Source organism: Macrobrachium rosenbergii, chromosome 6 (genome assembly GCF_040412425.1).
Source record: "Macrobrachium rosenbergii isolate ZJJX-2024 chromosome 6, ASM4041242v1, whole genome shotgun sequence".
NCBI classification, from domain to species: domain Eukaryota; kingdom Metazoa; phylum Arthropoda; class Malacostraca; order Decapoda; family Palaemonidae; genus Macrobrachium; species Macrobrachium rosenbergii.
In genome coordinates this window covers 12,383,276-12,403,139 of record NC_089746.1, presented here as the reverse complement: position 1 = coordinate 12,403,139, position 19,864 = coordinate 12,383,276, and the positions used below count along the sequence as shown (strand labels likewise).

At 33.9% G+C, this 19,864-nt stretch overlaps 1 protein-coding gene across 9 annotated transcripts in view; it reads right to left on the bottom strand.

Moving 5' to 3' along the window:
* Nucleotides 1-8,842: 8,842 nt before the first annotated feature.
* Nucleotides 8,843-19,864, bottom strand: part of trio (trio Rho guanine nucleotide exchange factor) — a 1,217,727-nt gene continuing 1,206,705 nt past the window's right edge. For all 9 annotated transcript variants that reach the window (XM_067104902.1, XM_067104910.1, XM_067104903.1 and 6 more), the window contains 5 exons: nt 15,121-15,312; nt 14,548-14,686; nt 12,379-12,710; nt 11,587-11,782; nt 8,843-9,548 (listed from right to left, as the gene is read on the bottom strand). In XM_067104902.1, coding sequence (XP_066961003.1) covers nt 9,405-9,548; nt 11,587-11,782; nt 12,379-12,710; nt 14,548-14,686; nt 15,121-15,312 — 1,003 coding nt within the window. In that variant the 3' untranslated portion in view covers nt 8,843-9,404. The remainder of the gene's footprint in view (nt 9,549-11,586; nt 11,783-12,378; nt 12,711-14,547; nt 14,687-15,120; nt 15,313-19,864) is intronic.

The following is a 19,864-nucleotide window of genomic DNA, read 5'->3' as shown; positions in this document are numbered from 1 at the left end:
CAAATCACTATCATTCATTTATAACAACTTATTTTGGAAGCAAATTCACACAACTAAAAGATATTTATATGCAGTTTGAAATAATGTGTAATACTCTGTAAATCGTTCTTTTGTTAGCTTGTAATATCCATTATTTTTTGTAAACAATCTGAGACGAGTCTGACAACATACTTCAGACACGGATTAACTGGAGCGTGACGGCACAAGGCGTGTTTTTAATAACAAAAATCCTTTATCTGCTGACCTGTGCGATACTGATTCCATTTACTAGAGGGTAATTCGGGTTATAAATATTTTCAACTAAGCATAAACGTCAAGATTTCAATGTTTTTGGTTGATATGAAGGAAAACATTTTCGCGAGAGACCTTCATAGAAAACGGTACTTTGACAGCTTTTATGGGGGTCTATTTCATTTTGATAATGAGGATTTTTATGAAATAATTAAATTTCGCATCTTGTTATATGTTAAAAAGTTGCGTTAAAGATAAATGCTGGATGACTGTAAGATATATTTAATTCGATACCTGGATATAAACCCAAAGCACTAGTGAATGATGATAAAACTACAGGACATGTATGTTAATGTTTATGGAAAGCTATTCTTTTGCTTACAGTAAGTATTGGTCTTCAAATACGAGTTCTGTCTTAGAGTAACGAAATATACTCGGCTGCATGAAAATAAGTGCTTTCACTTCTCTGTCTGTTCACATGCATTCCATCTTATAGTTACACTAAATAGGCCTAGTTGTATTTAGTTTTATTTTTTCCTCAAAATTATTGTCACATTTTATTTTTGCATTATAAAATACATGCCAAAAGAACACTGTTTAGCATTGTTTCGTTAGGTAACTGAAGTACCAGAATTCCAATAATCTCTTCTGACATTTGGGTTTGACCTCATAACCTTACATTTGGAACCAGTGGCCCTATACAACGCCAGTACCAAGCTCATGACTTTTTGACTTCTAGACTTAACCTTTGAATGTGGCCTCCACCCGCCTTTCCAGAACTTGACTTACATCCAGCGTTTACTAACTTGACCTTAAGTCGACTTTCTTACACACACACACACACACACATATATATATATATGTATATATATATATATATATATATATATATATATATATATATATATATATATATATATATATATATATATATATACACACATATATATATATATATATGTGTGTGTGTGTTTAATGTTTATTGTCTAACACTTGCATCATTTATACAGGAATTCTGATTGTTTTTAAACAGTACAGCAGTCAAGATTTTTACGCTAATAGAGGTGAACACTCTTATACCGCAATCAATTTAGATATATTTCGAGGCATGACCAAAATCACTTGAAGAGAAGCTATATGAAAAAGCCGAAACATAGCCTTTAACCTCTGTACGGCCTTTATGTTTTAGTAAGTTTACTGGTCTACCGTCAACCCTTGAGGATAGAACATTTTTTTTTTCAGAGAGGAAAGAGTGATGATGAAAAGGTTGAACGGAAGAATTAGACAAGATTTTATACGAAGAGCCAGTTGTATTCATGAAAGGAAAGGGTATTGTGCAACAAATGCTATCTTTATACAGAGATCTGTGAAGAGAATGCTCTCAGACAGCAACAGAAATGCACGATACACACACACACACATATATATATATATATATATATATATACATACGTAAGTATACATATGTACATGTATGTGTGTGTATTTCATAATTACGAAAAAGTCTTTCAATAGAGTGAAACATCGAGGGATATTAAGACTGATGGGGAAAACCTTAGACTGACAGAAAACTTGCATTTTGACAAAAGGCAGCAATGAACACTGAAGAAAAATAGAATGAATTGGTGGGTGTAGCCTATATGGCAAGACTGTCAACAAAACTAGACACGCTGTCGACACTAAGAATGGCTGATTCAGTGAGACATCTGCAAAGGTGAAGAGGGTCAGCGAGCGAAAAAATAAAAAGGAACGAGTTTCATTGTGGCTAAGATCCAAGTGGATGTGGGTTAACTACAGGTACGAAAAGAATTAAACTTGTGAACTAGTTTTGCAACCTCGGTACCTGGAAACTACCAAATGTACTTTGCGATATGGAAATCTCGCGTTGGACTGAGGAAGAAAATATCAGCACATTGTAAAAAAAATGGTTACAAAAACGTGATGAATTCTTTGTAAGAAGGTGAAACTTGGTTGACAATGGCAAGACAATGGACCAACGACTGGAAATATCCGGTCTATGAATGTGGAGACAATCCCAACTCCTGGATAACTGTCAAGATGGAAGGGATGGGAGAGTTTACGATTTCTAGGATAAAGAGTAGGTTTGTGATAGGAGCCATGGGAAGAAATATATAGAAAAAAGGCCAGAAGTAAAATCAGCCGACCGCTCTGGAATATTTCTGACACTATAGTCAATTTATTAATCTGGCGAAAATGCTGTTAGTAGTAGTCGGCAGCTTGGTCTGAGTGAAACATGTCCGAATAGTATCGTTGTATTTCAAACAATTACTTAGTAATTCGAATAAAAACTTATCTAATAACCCAAATTCTCCTGTCATATATATTTCATATGTTAATATTGCTACCGAGTTGAGAGAGGGAAAAAATTTTCGAAAATCCAGATGTAAATAACATGGTCGACGGAGTCAACGTCCTGAAATGGTATTGGATACATACTAGTTCTTAGTCAACGGGTTTATACATTTTCCGTATATTTAACGCTAATTGGAACAGTGAACACAAAATATTAGAAAAGACACGTAATTATCAATATTCTCCAAAGACTAGATCCTACTTGAAACGTGAAACTGATGAAAATTATTGCATGTGAAGCCTCAAGGTTAGGTGACTTAAGCGAAACAGCCGCTGCAAGTTTGGACGAGCCCTCTTTCAGTTTAGATTAACATACCCCGTTCAGTTGTTTTTTATTTGCATAAATTTTGAGTAGATTTCGTTTAGTATACGCAAACAGAAAGGGTCTCAATGTTTAGTAGGTTATGCAGGCACAAGCCAGATAGGCTACAGCCAAAGGTGACAAAGGCCTACAATTTGGACGATAAAACTATAGCCTATCGAATGTCATGACCAATTGTTATGAAGAATATGGGTATTTTGATTCCTAACTTATATTTATAAAGTCTTTCGAACATTAATGTCCAGATTTTGCTGAAAACAAAATGAGAAGAGACATGAATTTTCTCACTAGCTAGCTAGTATCGTTCATTGTTTTTACGTGAAAGCCTCCATTGTTAGGCTAATGTCTGCGAAAATCATTATTTTAGTTTTTTGCACCCATGGAAAGAGCCACAGAAACTAATGATTGCAGATGTAACAACAAAATACCAAATAAAGTAATGCATTAACACTGTCAAGTACTTACTTTATTTGGAAAGGCCGCAAAAACCAGGAAACCACCGCTCAGAAAATCCACTACAAACTCTCTCCCGCCAGAAACTAATGGTGACGACGTATCGAGTAATTTTTGTCAATTCCAAGTTTTAAGTAGAATATAGCTTTAATAAAATGTTGATGATTACACATCACTTCTAATATTTAATGTGATGTGTGAAAATACATCGTACAATACATTGCAACTTCTGCATGAAACAGGGTGAATCCGAAACCCATTTCAGGACTCTGACTTCGGTGGTCTAGCTATGCATCTCGGAACTCAGAACACATTTTTTTCATAGCCTCTCGACTCACTAGTATTAATATAAATATAACATAAATCTGAGGGAAAATCTGTTATTAGATAAGCTTTGATTTGGATCACAAAGTAATTATATGAAAAATAACGATGTAACCAATTGGTTCTTAGCCACGTAAAATAAGTCTAATCCTTCGGGCCAGCCCTAGGAGAGCTGTTAATCAGCTCAGTGGTCTGGTAAAACTAAGGTATACTTAACTTTAGCGTCGTGCTTATAATTTGTCAAGTACTTTATAGACGTCATTTGTTTACGTTCAGCGCAACTGTTGGAAATTATTCCCACAAAGACTGGTATAATTACCAATAGATTTACATAAGTGCAAATTTTTCAAAGTTCTGCATGGTAAGAAACAACTGCATATGTATATTTGCATGATATTGCCTTGTAATATGTATAGCATTTCATGATTTTGATATGTTTACTATTTTAGTTATAATGTGTTCTGTGTAATAATAATAACAACTGTTGAAATATCGTATGTGGTGTAATGTCAGATCTCTAAAGAGTTAGTGATTTGGATAACTTAACAGCGTAATTTAGAACTGGCAATACGTTTTAATAATAACATAGTATGTGATTGTGCATTTTGTTCCCCAGCAACAAGTGTTCTGTACTCATGATTTTGTATGTCGTGTTTGGTTCAGTTGTCATCGTGAAAGATGACGTGTTAACAAGAGAGGGAATGGCAATTGAGTCTTGTAAGGTTTTGTCTCAAATGAGAAAAAGATGAATGATTTCTCAATGTTTCATGTACTGTTCTGAAAACCAACTTTAGTTCTTTGTCTTGTTTTGAAAGCATGCCTTCTGTGACTGGCAGGTGCCGTCTGTTTTGATTGTGTTGAGATTTCATTAAGAGCCTCGTCCCATAAGATTTTCTAGTAAAGATGTGTACCTTTATGAGAGCAAATGCACATGTCTCGATTGATTATGTCATGTTTTGTAAGATTGCATTGCTCTGATCATGTACTGTTCTAATACTCTAGATGGCCCCAACACATTTTGCTCTGGTAATAACGTTGTCTGCTTGTTTCATTAAAACTGGAATCCAAAAATTTGTGCAGTCTGATTTCAAAGACTATTCATGTGGTTCTCTCTCTCTCTCTCTCTCTCTCTCTCTCTCTCTCTTTCTTCAAAAGAGAGAAATTATTAACGTACAATATTTGTGCGGTCACTGGTATTGATTTTAACTTTTGAGATCTCAATGTAGGAAAAGTGTGTAACGGCACCTAACAAAAAAGTGTGTTTTATGAATCTCAAGCAGCTGCATTTCAGGTGATTTTGCAAAAGTTTTCACAAGCTTGTGTAAGGTAAAGTGAAATTTAATTATTATTACCATGGTATAATAAGGTGCATTAGGGGAAATTTTGTCTTAGTGACATTATTATTGGTAAATTTTTTGTGTATTTTTGTGTGTACTTGTGTTTGCAATCTTTTGATTTTTCACATTTTGTATATTGGTGATGTAACATTTATTTACTTAGCATTTTAAATAATTCTTGATAATTTAACACTGTATACTTGATTTAATTTTCATTTAATAAGATTTTCTTTTCAAATCTTGAGTAAATCTTAATAGTTTAAATTTTGCTTGATTGATTTCATTTCTTGATAAATTAATCTTTGTAATTTAACTCTGAGATTGTGAATTCTAGTTGCAAATTTTGAATTTAAAAACAAATTTTTTTATTTAAAATTTTTAAAAACAGTGTTTCATTTATTGACCACCAGTGAATATGATTAATTGTGTGCATAAGGCAAAGTGCTAAACATGTTTTGTTCTTTAGTTTTGCTGAAGTAAATTAAGACCAGGGAGACAGTTAAAGTTGTTTGATCGAGTGATGCCCTTTTACTCTACTAGTATATTTATACCTCACACTTGTTTTGATAAACTTAGTTTGATTTTTCACGTGATTAAAGGCTTTTTAAGGGATCACTGTTACCTTTAGAGTACTCAGTCGTAATCCTATTGTTATGAGAGTTCAGGTATCTGGCTGAAGTGAGGTAAATTTTTGAATTCTGTGATTAGTTGTGTAATAACCAAGTACTTGCAACACATCGTTACAATATACAGTATAATAAATGAACATTGTTATGTAAGGTAAGACTCGTGATAACAGAGGGAATTGGGTTTTACTGGATAAGTAAAACGTATTGCTTACTTTCTGTCAATCTTAAAGAAGGTTTACACTTGTCCAATGCTTGTCATTAAGAAAAGCCCAAAAACACATGTACACAGAATATCTCTACAGTAGTTTTATTTCCCCTCCCCCAAAATCGAGGTGATGTAGTGAAACTATCATAAAGTACAAACTTTCACCCGGCTTGCATTCACTACATCAAAAGGAATAAATGACACCATCTCTTAGTGTCAGGTGAGAACTTATGGCTGTTCCTTTGTCCACGAATCAACTGTCCTGTGAAAAGACCTTTAACAGTGAAAGTTTACTGGTTCGTCTTACGAATGTATCTAGAATACTGTAAAAAAAGAAGAAGTAACAAATGCAGTGGCAAAAGATTTCTACTCCAATGGAATAAATGTTAAGAAACTTTCGTTAAATAAAAACACGTTCCAGATATATCTGGACCATGGGTAAAAATATGAATTAACGGTGAATAGGTCTAGCTAGCATTTCTGCTCATAGTGCGCGCGCACGCCTCTCATACTCACACCACCTTCAAATTTCCAAACTCTCTTCCCAGCTTTTTGTTCTGCGTTCTCTCTTCCCTTTGTTTACTTTTCCGTACGCTATTTCCTTTGGAATTCGACATCTGTCACTCTGCGATGCCAGTGATTCCCAGGAATATTCCTCAGGTAACAGTAATGAGTTATTTGTTGCAATTTATGTATTTTAGTTTATTTTTATGTGCTATTTTTAACATCTCTAATGATTCCTATTTACTGTCGAAATGCATTGTCTATGAGTTCTTTATGAATAATAATAATAATTTTCATTTGCATTAATTCTTTATTATTTTCACTTTATTTTAATGGATTCTTTCTCGAACCAGTTTAAAAATACAAATCTTTAAGAACTACATATTTCGGATGTTTGGAGTGTGCTTTACTCGGTGGGTGGGGGTTTGAAATAAGACTCAAGTGGACCACAGAATTTACTTTATTAATTTCAGTTTTATGAAAATGCTGCTTGCCTCGCTTTTCAATAAGGAGAGTATTGTTAGATTGTTTTTTTTTTTAGATATTGTGTACCTTGTAAATATGTTTGAGTCTGTTCAATATATACTGTATATATATATGTATATATATATATATATATATATATATATATATATATATATATATATATATATATATATTATATATATATATGTATGTTTGTATCAAACACTAATATCTTGTATAAGAATGTTATATATAGAACTTATATACCATAAAAGTATCTGTGCATAAACTCACTAATATATATATATATATATATATATATATATATATATATATATATATATATATATATATATATATATATATATATACACACACACACACACACTCCTTTGTAATGCATGTCCATCGTCCTTTTTACCAAGAATTTTATTTGTACAAAAGAATATTTTGTACCCACACAATCCATAAATATATTACAAAAATTACATACAAAAATCAAGAAATGTTTGTACATTTCCATGAATATGTTATTATATAGGCTGATCGCCCGAATTTCTGTATCTTCTTAAAACGCATTTATTTTGTAGTCAGTTTCAGAGAAGGAATACTTTGAGGAGGAAAGCTGAATTTTCTCTCTTTCGTGGCCTTTCCAGTTAACGTAAAACCTAAGTACATAGTTATTGACATATACCCTTTATCTGCCTGTTACCTTGGTACCTTGTACATATGTTTATTAATCTCTGACTGACATTGGGATCGAACCCCGTTCTCTCAGATGGAAGACAGGGCGCTGCCAATTGACCCACACAGGTAGCGGTCAGGCCATTCATTTGAGAGACCTGGGTTCGACTCCGATGTGGGTCAGAAATTTATTTCCGTGAGACGCGCTCATGTGTTGATTAATTACATTTTTATGTGTTTATAATCCATCGGTCACATGTGTATGTACATGTTTTACGCACATACACATACAAATTCTCCTAATGGATTGCTTTCAATGCTAGAATATTTTACAAATATTTATTTCAGTCATCCGATATGGCATAAAGGTAGTACTTCTCTCCAGCCATGTTTTCGAATTTAGATAAACATAATTTTACGGATATATTTAATCTACAAGTGCTGATAACTGTGCCTGCGACACATCTGCAATACATGTGATTCTGCAGCTTTCTATAGAACTGAGTCTGGATGTCATGTATGCATGTACGATGCCTTAGATCATGTATGCAAATATATGATATTGTGGATATATGAAGAAATTTACACACGTACAGTACATAATATGCACAAATGCTTAAGCATATGTAAAAATAATTACCCATCTGCACATGTGCACACACACAAACTATGTATATATATGTGTATGTGTATATATATATATATATATATATATATATATATATATATATATATATATATATATATATATGTGTGTGTGTGTATATACACATATAATATAAAAGCAAAAACATACATGAGTGTTCTCACAAGAATATGCATTACAAACTTTTAAAAAGGCATTTATACACAAAATGAAGGTAAAGAGCGTACACTTTTATATATATATATATATATATATATATATATATATATATATATATATATATATATATATATATATGTTTCTATTAAACCAGTATGTGTTCAGTTAGTTCAACCTTACAGATAAGTCTGGCACATAGTATATACAGGCACTTAATTATCAACACCTTCAAGTACACAAGTTTTTCTCTCTCTCAGTAATCTAGCAAGCATGACAATATATATACTCTTTTCAAGAATAGACTAATTACATAAGGTATTTGTAAATATGCACTGTGTACCAGAAAACATTTGATACAATATGGAATATATTTCTGAGGACATTCATTCCTTACCCAATAAATATATTACAAAGACAACACTTAAAAATACATTTTCTGAATAATCGTGTTCCCTCTAGCCTCAATATTGACTATATCATGGTTATTTGGTAGGGCAGTGACTACAAAGATCCATTAATTTAATTTTTATTTTATACCTATTTATCTACTTATCATTTATCGTATCTATCGTATTTTTGCCTTTTTTTGTGGTAGATAAGTTCCTTTTTATATTTCAACGGAAAATATGCAAAACATTGACTTCATCATAAAAGAATTAGATATTATTTCATTTGCTTTTTAACTACAAGTCACAGTTGCTAAGCAGACAGATTACCATACAGTATAATCTCTTCGTTGCACTGTTTGAGTTATTATGCTTAAAAATACACTAAAATACGTTTAGCATTTAGCTTAAAACTATAGGTGCTTGGACTTGACAGTGAATTAGGGAAAAATCCTAAAATATAGATGGCGTTCGTATTAGTAAAACATAACCCCATCGAGATCCGCAATGACTTGGTGAATTAGCAAAGGCCATCTGGTGAGAGAGTCTTTCTCTACATAAATGCTACATGACGAGTCTTTCAAATAGTTAAGTCTTATAAATTTAAAGGAAAAATGGGCAGTTTCCGTTTTACTGTAAATGCTCATCGAAGGCACTCGTTTGAGACGGAGAGATTCGGGCATCCCCTAAGTTCCTTTGGACGAAGGCGGACCCAGAGGCGCCGAAGGGAAGAAGGACGAAGGGAGTTCCTGAGTGGAGGAGGCGATCTTCGACCTCCTGAAGCAGAAGTTGGCGAGGCTGTGGACTGGCAGGACGCTCTCACATTCAGCCTTGGAAGGAAGAAAAATTAATTTTAATCTGTAGAGTAAATTGTTCTGCCAAATAATTAGTAAAACAAAATAGTCTTTGTACCTGCTTGTTGTATATCAAGATAGGTAAGGCATACGTTATTCAGAACTGCAACTACAGAAATAGTTTAAAACGGAGCGCTCCTGACTACATGTAACGTGTCTCTAATTAAGTTTCCTAAGAATGAGCGGTTTCAAGTAAAATTTTTAACACTTCTCTTTTTGTCTGAGTTATTTATTAAAAAAAAAAAATTTCCTCTTCCCTGAAAATGACAAAGCGTCACTAGTTACAAAATGCTCATTTTTTAAATTTGTTGTTCCTAAAATGTAAAGCATAAACGCAAAAGAATTCAGGAATGCTTTATATTTAAAATGCTTTATATTTCTCCACAAGAATAGTATCTATTTAATAAAACGCGGTATGTAAATATTTCTCTCTCATTTTCCTGGTAACAACAATAATCTCTGGGGAATATACAGCGCACTACGACATGCCGCCGTCCAACCCGGGCAAAGTGTGGAAGGTTAGGACTTACCGTGCTGACCCTCTTTTAGTCAAATCTAAATGTCAGGTGACCTAATTTTAACGTGGGTGACTTACTGAGTCTTTATATTCTTTATACCTTGGTAGATCAAAATACTTTGAAGTCCCTTTTCTGGGTGGTGGATTTAAATCTCTACAAGACTTTCATCTAAAACTGCAGTGCTTTTAAGTTGAACTATTTATGATAAAATCGTGGATAAGTCCTATTTCAGTCAATAAAGTTACTCTTGGAGACTGATTTTTTTTTTTTTTTGGACTTGCTGATAAGCAGTTTGATTTTGCAGTCATTTCTCATTTGCAATTTACTGCAACCATTCCCACAGTCATTTTAGTGCTTTTGCTAAATGAATGAAATCAGTAGTGGTTTGTTAACTATACGACCTACTTAATATAAGCTTTTGCAAGTAACTAAAACATTCTGTATTCAAAGGCGCAATTTCGAAAGTATGTGGCACTTTGAAAATATCTCTCTTTCATGTCATAAAAAATGAATAAATAGAATAAAAATTCTAAATATGTTTTTAAATACAGAACACGCTTGATTTTCACTGTATCGTGTCTAAAAAAGATTGTAATAAGCTCTCCGTCATCGAATAAGCTGCTGACTTATGTTGTATTTTGAATAACATAGAATGCTGAAACTCTCTGTAGCTATGTAGAGAATTAGGCTTGCACTGACTCATGAATAGCACTAGACTTGAATAAACTTTATGTAAGAGAGCAAATGATTAGTTTGCAAGTGTTATACATTACGCAGACCTGAATAAATTCTTCGTACTCAAGAAAACATTTGGCTTACTGCGCGTAACACAATTGTTGACAGCATTATCTCAACAGAGGAAAATTATGTTTGACCTGTGCTATGTTAAGCAGAAAAATATCCACAGCTTGACCAGATACCTTGTAATAAGGCATGGAAGTCAAGCATGCCCCTCCTGTGTTGTGATAATTTACTTACATTTTTCCTATTTATTTACTAATTTGTAATTTATTTTTTCATTTTCCAATTGCTGATCTCTTCTTTCTGTATCTCCTGTCACCTTCTCTTACTTCTTTCAAATGAACACCATATTCTTTTGAAGCTTGAATAATAATAATAATAATAATAATAATAATAATAATAATAATAATAATAATAATAATAATAATAATAAAATCCGAGTGGATCTTGCTTGTCCTACCCCGGGTGACAGTAGGGGAGACATGACACAGCCACCCTCCCTCTACAAACAGGTTTGTCCGCCCCAGGTGGGGCAGGGTAGGTAGGGGAATAGGAGGGTAGGGGAAACATCCACCATCCTCCTTCAATTTCTTCAAACCAATCTGTCCACCCTGTGTGGGGGTGGGGTAGGTAGGGAATCGGGAGGGTAGAGGAGACAGCAGTGCTGGGTTCCAGCGCGTGTAGCATGCGCAATGAAGCTTGTAGTAATAATAATAATAATAATAATAATAATAATAATAATAATAATGCATTACCATGTGGAACCAGGGGTGTTCCAGAACCCCTTGGAGGCCGAGTCGTTCGTCGGGATTTAGGAGAAGGACCTCGTGAATGAGGTCGCAGGCCTCCTGAGTGACGGTGTTGAAATACTCCACGGGGTAACAGACGTCCCCTGTGATGATTCTCTTGCAGGTGGCTTCCACCGAGATGCCCAGAAATGGGGATTTGCCACTGGAAGGTGAGAAGGAAGGTTAATAATAATAATAATAATAATAATAATAATAATAATAATAATAATAATAATGTATTCTGTTTCATCTTAGGTTCGTATGCTTATGCTGAACGGTGTTACATTGCCAAAATAAAACAGTTATATCAGTTACTATAATAATAATAATGTTAATAACAATAATAATAATATAAGAAGGAAGTAGACCCTTCTCTTAAACAATCTTGTTAAATAGGATGTATGCAAATTTCAGTTAATTTTACTGTATATTGAGTCTTCTCATAATAATAATAATAATAATAATAATAATAATAATAATAATAATAATAATAATAATAATAATAATGGACGTGGTATAATCACGGCGTTATCATTAATGGCAGTGACGGAGTAAGCTAACGTTGGTGATGCTAATCCCTGTAATAAAGACGATACTGTTGATTTTCAGTGTGCCAGAGCCTAACCTGAATCACAGTACATAACAGGAACATGTAAAAGACTCTTTCTTATTATTAGTATCTAAATTCTCAAAATTCCCAAAAGAGTAAGATTTCCTTCATCCTCTGAGCCATCACATACCCGTCCCGTGCACGCTCACCTGACTAGAACATAAATGAGAACGCCGAGACTCCAGCAGTCTGCTTCTACGCCAACCGGCCGTCTGGTAATGAGCTCGGGAGCCATGAATTCCGGAGAACCCACGCTCACCGGAGGGAAATCCGGAGGAACGCGCAATTTGCTCGTAGAGTGCGAGTTCGTAGCTTGCGAATTGTCTTCAGCAGACACTTCGTTAATCTCTGTGATTTCTTCCAGATGCCTCGCGCCGCCGAAATCGATGAGACGAATGACGGTCTTCGAGATGTCCGGGCACTCGGTGAGCATGTCGCCGTGGTCGGAGGTTTTGAGGATGTCCACCAGCAGGTTCTCGGGCTGCGAGAAAGGGACGGGGTTTTAGACATTGGTCTAGGGAAGAGTTTCTTAGACCATGGTTCAGACTAGAGTTCGCTGTGGCAGACATTGGTCTAAGAGAGAATTTCTTAGCTGACAGTTCGCTGTGGCAGAACGATGTCGTGGGCTGCATATCAATCAAATATTTTATATACTGCCTGATGAACTAGGTGATACCCGAGCTTTTTTATTTATTGATGCAGTTCCGCATTGTAAGGATATGGCTTACTGATTTAGCAAAGGCCAAAAGTGTAATTTTAAACTGTTCCCCAACATGTGTAAATAGGTTCTTGGTAATTTATAGGTCAATGGAAATGACTTTTTACAGGCACTTTCCTTTCGCCTGTAGGAAAAATATATGTTGCTATTTTAAACGTGAAGTATGTGCATGATTATCGAGAGAGAGAGAGGGAATAAATGACCTTCACGCGTAAAGTGACCAAGAAAAGGGCGTGGCTCAATCGTATATCACGTTTGCCTAGCAACAATGTTTCACCTCGTCGAGATAAAAGGCCATTAGTGAAGCGAGCTGGAATTGTTAACGAGTTGGAGTGAGTGTTGGTGATGCGGATCGCTGGTGTTAATCGTAGATGGAGGAGGAGCTTTTCCGCAACTCAGGGAAGAATGAGATAGTTAAATACATTTAGCTGATAATTTTGTAATGCAAAAATAGATTTACGATACCATTAAAGCCGAATTTTGATTTAATTAATCACTCAGCGTGAACCATATCAAAACTGACCCTAGAACCATACATCATCCAAGATTTAATACCGAAACTGACCCTCAAACTACGTTTCATCCACTGATTTTGATTTATTTATTGACAAAAAAAAAAAAACTCGAAGGGGGTTAGTGCCGTCAGTGCCCCTCACGCGGTGCACTGTGGGCATTACTTAAGGTTCTTTGCAGCGTTCCTTCGGCCCCTAGCTGCAACCCCTTTCATTCCTTTTACTGTACCTCCATTCATATTCTCTTTCTTCCATCTTGCTATCCACCCTCTCCTAACAATTGTTTCATGATGCAACTGCGAGGTTTTCCTCCTGTTACATTTTTCAAACCTTTCTACTCTCAATTTCCGTTTCATAGATCCCAGCGCTTGGCCTTTGGTCTAAACTCTATATTCATTCATTTAATGGACGAAATAACCATTTTGATTCTGTTAAGAAAGAATTCGGGATTTCCGTTCTTTGTTGTTGGCCACTTTTGCACCTAGGGCTAGACTACAAAGCCAGAGACTCCCTTTGTTATACCTTATTGATTTTCCTTAATGCCTTCTAAGGCGGAAAGAACGTTGACATCAGTTCTTTTTCTTCTTCTTCTTTCAGCCGGACAAGATCTGTCCCTTTGTGCTCCTGACTCTTCTGTGTCTTTAGTAATCTTTATTATTTCAAACATTCTAGACAAACTTACGTAATAAACTATAACTTGTTTTACAGAAAATCATCTGGGAGTTTTATGTTTAATTCCCACTTTCCATTATTCTTTTTACTGTTCAAACAATAAAATCTCAGAGTAGATATACTACTGTACAAGCAAGAAGATAGGGCGTTAAAACAAATTATCAAAATTTACTTTTCCATTCAGACTAACGTTTTTGACCGTAGGTTTAAACTACTACCTTTACTACTGAGAAACTACAAGTCTGAAATTTGACCGATTCATTTCAGTCCTTTAATAAAAAAAAAATAAACTATTCCTGCATCATCATTCGCAATCTTAAACTCATTGTAACTTCACAATTAAATGATACACAAGTCACATTGTCTGAGATGTAATTTTTAAGCAACGTGAGACTGAAAGAAACGATCGTAATCACCTTGAGATCGAGATAGGCAACGCGGTGATTGTGTAGATACTGGAGAGCTTCCACAACCTGGACGAGTAGCGAAGCAATTTCAGACTCCGTTGTTTCCTCCCGGGTGAATATCCAGTCTAGGAGGGGCAGACCCATCACCCTATGAAAAAAATTAATTGCGTATAGATGTGAAATATAAATTTTCTTACAGAACTGCATACAGAGTAACAAGTTGCTAGAAAAGTTTATCCTTTGTTGCCTTACTCTTGAGTGATACTCAGGTTAAAAGGTTCGTATCCAGTAATAGAATATATATGTATCTATATCTATTTATCTATCTGTATAATTGAAAATATACTGTACAAATACACATATGTGATAAACTAGTACAAATTCTTGGAATCACAGTATTAGGAGAACTACTGCATCTTACTAGAATCATCCTTAATGCAAACTGGAATATTCTAAGTCTTATTTTCAAATCACACACATAAGGACACAGTTATGATTATTACGAGTGGCGACTGACAGCCTCAGATCAGATCAGAATTTCGAAAACAAATACAAAACCAACAACTTATGCCGATCACTAACAGTTCAGTGATGAAGATATCAAATTTAGCCGTCGCCGTATAGAGGGCGTGGGGCCTCACCAACGCCGGGTGACGTAGGCGACGCAGAAGGAGAAACTCAACCTCCGTCAGGCGCTGGTCCTGTCGTCCGCGACGCACGAATTTGGCGGCGAATTCCCGTTTGTCGCGCATGCGTGCGCACCGTTTGACCACGCTGGTAGAGAGAGAGAGAGAGAGACGGGATTAAATAACAGGTGATGATGTTTGCATGTTTATTTAGTGTTTATCTATTTTTGGGGGGTTATGTACAGTTGATAGAATGTCTTATTTAATGCGAGAGCCTTATATTTTAATCAGTCACTGTAATGAAATAAAGTGAATGACTGGCACTTTGAGTATTTATAGAACTTCGAATATTTATTACTAATTAAGATGAAAAAAATGAATGATGCAAGTTTACTATTTCTTTAAATAATTTCTTGGTAAGAAAGTATGAGTTACATGTGCTTAAACATGTGTATGGACAGCAGTTATCGAATGATACAGTTAAGGAAATTAAGGAAGAGAAACAATACTTCTTCAAGGTGGCTGGGCAGCCTCTCAGAAGTTAGAAGTTATAAATATTCATAATAATTTTCCTTTCTCGTTAAGTCTATTCTTTTCAAGCACTGGATGAGGATGCAAACACGCTCTCTGTTTATAAATCAAGTTATGGATGAGAATGTCATAAAAGGAGATTGATATAGTTCAACGGAAAATATTAGAAGCAATTTTTCCAATAATCAGAAACACTACTGAAACAAGTTTCTGTTCTAGAGCATCTTGATTTTTTTTAGCGAACTACTTCTGTAGTGTATTATATATGTGGTTCCTCATTGTCTACTCTGCATTCTAATGACGTAGAATTCATTAAGAAGGACTCTTTGTATTACTTCTTACACCTATAGGTAAAGGGTCTTCATAACTTGTGGAAAGTTATTTCTTAAGAAATTTTAATATTACTGAGTTGCTAATTCTTGTTCAATCCATTTAAAAGAATTGGTAGCTGTTAAATATAAGCATGGATCTATGAACACCAAGAACCCATTTCCCCTTTCAAAAATCAATAATCTGAAGTTTGCAAAGGACTTCAGGAGTGGGTGAGCGGCCATGAGCCATAATAAGGCCAGATAAGACACCAGTGTGAGTGCGTGCGCTTGTGTGTGTACGTGTGTGCATATGTATGTGTGTGGTGTGGGGGGGGGAGGAAGCTGCAAAAATGTATTAACCGAGTCTGAAGATAAAAGCCTCTTATATTTGTTTCAAATTGTAGAACATTTGTCACAATACAGAATACACAATACATTCAAATAGGTAAAATATCTAGTATTAGATTGGTTATAATATATTGCATGGGATGGAACCTACATTACTAGCATCAGCGGAAATAATTACTGAATATAACACAACCTGGCGTGTCCCAGTGTAATAATAATAATAATAAATATCTTAGGTTTATGGCACAAGGCATGCACATGACGACAACAACAACAACAACAACAACAACAATAATAATAATAATAATAATAATAATAATAATAATAAATATTTTAGGTTTATAACAATATTGCAGGTTTATGACAACAACAACAACAACAACAACAACAACAACAACAACAACAACAACAATAATAATAATAATAATAATAATAATAATAATAATAATAATAATAATAATAATAATAATAATAAAGATCTTAGGTTTATGGCACAAGCCATGCACGTGGCAGTAATAATAATAATAATAATAATAATAACTACGAGAGTGATAATAACTGCAACTGAAAGCAAAAGGTCAAAAAATTCTCAGAGAGCCGAATCAGACACCGATAAAAGTCAGACTCTGGTTACTTATTCTGAATCTGCCTGGTATCTCCACAGGGAGGCAAAGGTTTCACTTGCGTCGTGCGTGTTTGTTTGTTGCTGTCTGTTCACCTGTTTGCTTGTCTGTGTGCCTGTCTGCTTGAAAGTATTTCTTAAAAATTCGTTTGAAAGTCTGTCGTGAATTTCGCAACGAATGTTTACAGTAAGATAGAAGATTATTCCACTGCATTTTTGTCCTCATATCCGTTGCTCTCTAATTCCTTTCTGTCCGTCAGTCTGTCACCTTTCTGTCTGTCTGTCAGTCAGTCTGACATCGAGTATGTATTACAGACGGCTGGAAAAACCGTTCACATCTGGAAGGAGTGAGTGGGGCCTTTCCGACAAAGACTGAGTGTGCTATTCATCAACCTTGTTTTCAGACGACACCTGACTCGGAATCTTAATGGAAAATAACAGGCGCGTCGTTCTGTTGTCTTTTGGACCAACCTAAATTACGCTCGTTAAAATCTGTAATAAATTTGACTTGTTTCTTTTAAAATGAATGGATCTCGTTGATACGTACCTAGGCTGCTATTTGTATTCTTATAAAAACTTTCTTTAATAAGATTAGACATTATTATTTCTCCCCAACATATTAGTAATAACCTTTTGTTTTGTTTTACCAGCTCCCCAGTTAATAGCATAATTATTGTCTCTTTACACCAACAAAATTTACAAAGTTATCTTTTGCTTACGTTATACATTTTTTAAATATTTTTAGTTTATACATTTTTTTACTTTTTAGCTATTTCCAGCGATTTACCGGTTTGACCTCGATGAGATTTTTCATGTGAATCGCGTGGGATTTGATTAACAAGTCTTTTTGTATTGTCAGGAGAATTCTTCGTAAATGCTTCATCATTGGGTGACAGTTCTCAAGTGGCTAAATAATTCTTTATCATTCTCTTTTCATCTTCCAGATGTTTATGTTTACGGCTATTAATAAATCTGCCTATTCTTTTAGAATCTTTTTTATCTTAACTATCTAAGTTTATATATATATAAAACTCTACTCTTTGTAGAAGTCCCGTGAAGGTTTATTTATTTATTTATCTACTTATAAATGAGTTAATTTAATTTATCTATTTATTTATTAGAATAGCAGTATTAGAACTCTAGAAGAATTTCTTCGCAGAATTCCCGTGAAGGTTTATCTATTTATCGACTCATTTTATTTATTTATTTATCTAAGTATTTATCAATTTATCTACTTATTTATTTAATTATCTATTTATTTATTTATGAAATTGACAGGATTAGAATTTATCTACTTTTGATTAGTTAATTTAATTTATCTATTTAGTTATTAAACTAGCAGTATTAGAATTCTAGAAGAATTTCTTCGCAGAATTCCAGTGAAGGTTTATCTATTTATCTACTCATTTTATTTATTTATTTATCTACGTATTCATCAGTTTATCTATTTAATTATTGATTTATCTATTTATTTATTTATGAAAATGACAGGATTAGAATTTATCCACTTATTGATTAGTTAATTTAATTTATCTATTTAGTTATTACACTATCAGAATGAAGAATTTCTGGCAGAAAGAAGGTTTTCTATTTATCCACTCATTTTATTTATTTATTTATCCGTATTCATCAGTTTATCTACTTAATTATTGATTTATCTATTTATTTATTTATCCAGGATTAGAATTTATCTACTTATTGATTTTAATTTAATTTATTATTTTTATTCACTAGCAGTATTAGAACCCTAGAATTTCTTTCATTCAGTTTATCTATTTATCCTCATTTTATTTATTTATTTCTATTTATAATTATTGATTTATCTATTTATGAAATTGACAGGATTAGAATTTTAGAAGAATTTCTGTGATGTATGTTGATGATGACGAGAACATTCGACTCCATCTGCTTCGCCTCTTTTCATACGTTGTCTTCGTTTTCCAAGTGGTGATTAAATAAAGCAACCATTGCCTTTTATAGAACGAGTGGGTTCCGTTGCTCTTAAACTCTCGGTTTAAAGTTTGGACATCCTCTCTCTCTCTCTCTCTCTCTCTCTCTCTCTCTCTCTCTCTCTCTCTCTCTCTCTCTCTCTCTCTCTTGAGTAAAGAAAACCGATATGCAATCAGTATCTGCACGATCCAATTTGAATCTTGTCAATTGATACCACCATGATTTGAATTTATATATATACGTATATATATGTATATATATGTATATATATATATATTTACATACACATATATATATTATATGTATATATATAAATACATATATATGTAAATCTATATATATACTTTTATATACATATGTAGCCTATATATATATAAACGTATGTATGTATACACACCCACCCACACACACACAATGTATAGACTGTGTACATATGTATATATATGTATATATATATATATATATATATATATATATATATATATATATATATATATATATATATATATATATATATATATATATATATAACTTAGTAGTTCCCATAACAGTCGTGACTCCCAGGAAAATACAGATAAGCATAAACTGCTATATACACTTGCAAGAACGGTTCATCAGCAGCACGTTGAACATCTATTTACATAGTTCGTTGTTCATCTTTATCTCGCATTCACTATCTTACTTCCTTGGTGTTGAGGTTCTGTTGTTAACGCTTTGATCGATTTCAGTATTTTTACAGTTTCATAAAAAAAAACACTTGATTGGCATACCATCTTCTCTGTCTAAACTCACACTGTTCTTCCCCTAACAATCCCTTTGTCACCTGTTTTACTTTCTCAGTCAAAATTCTACCATACACTACATAACATTATGCCTCTATAATATTCAGTCTTCTTCATCACTTTTACCCCTCTACATCAGGAGCATTTACTCCTCTC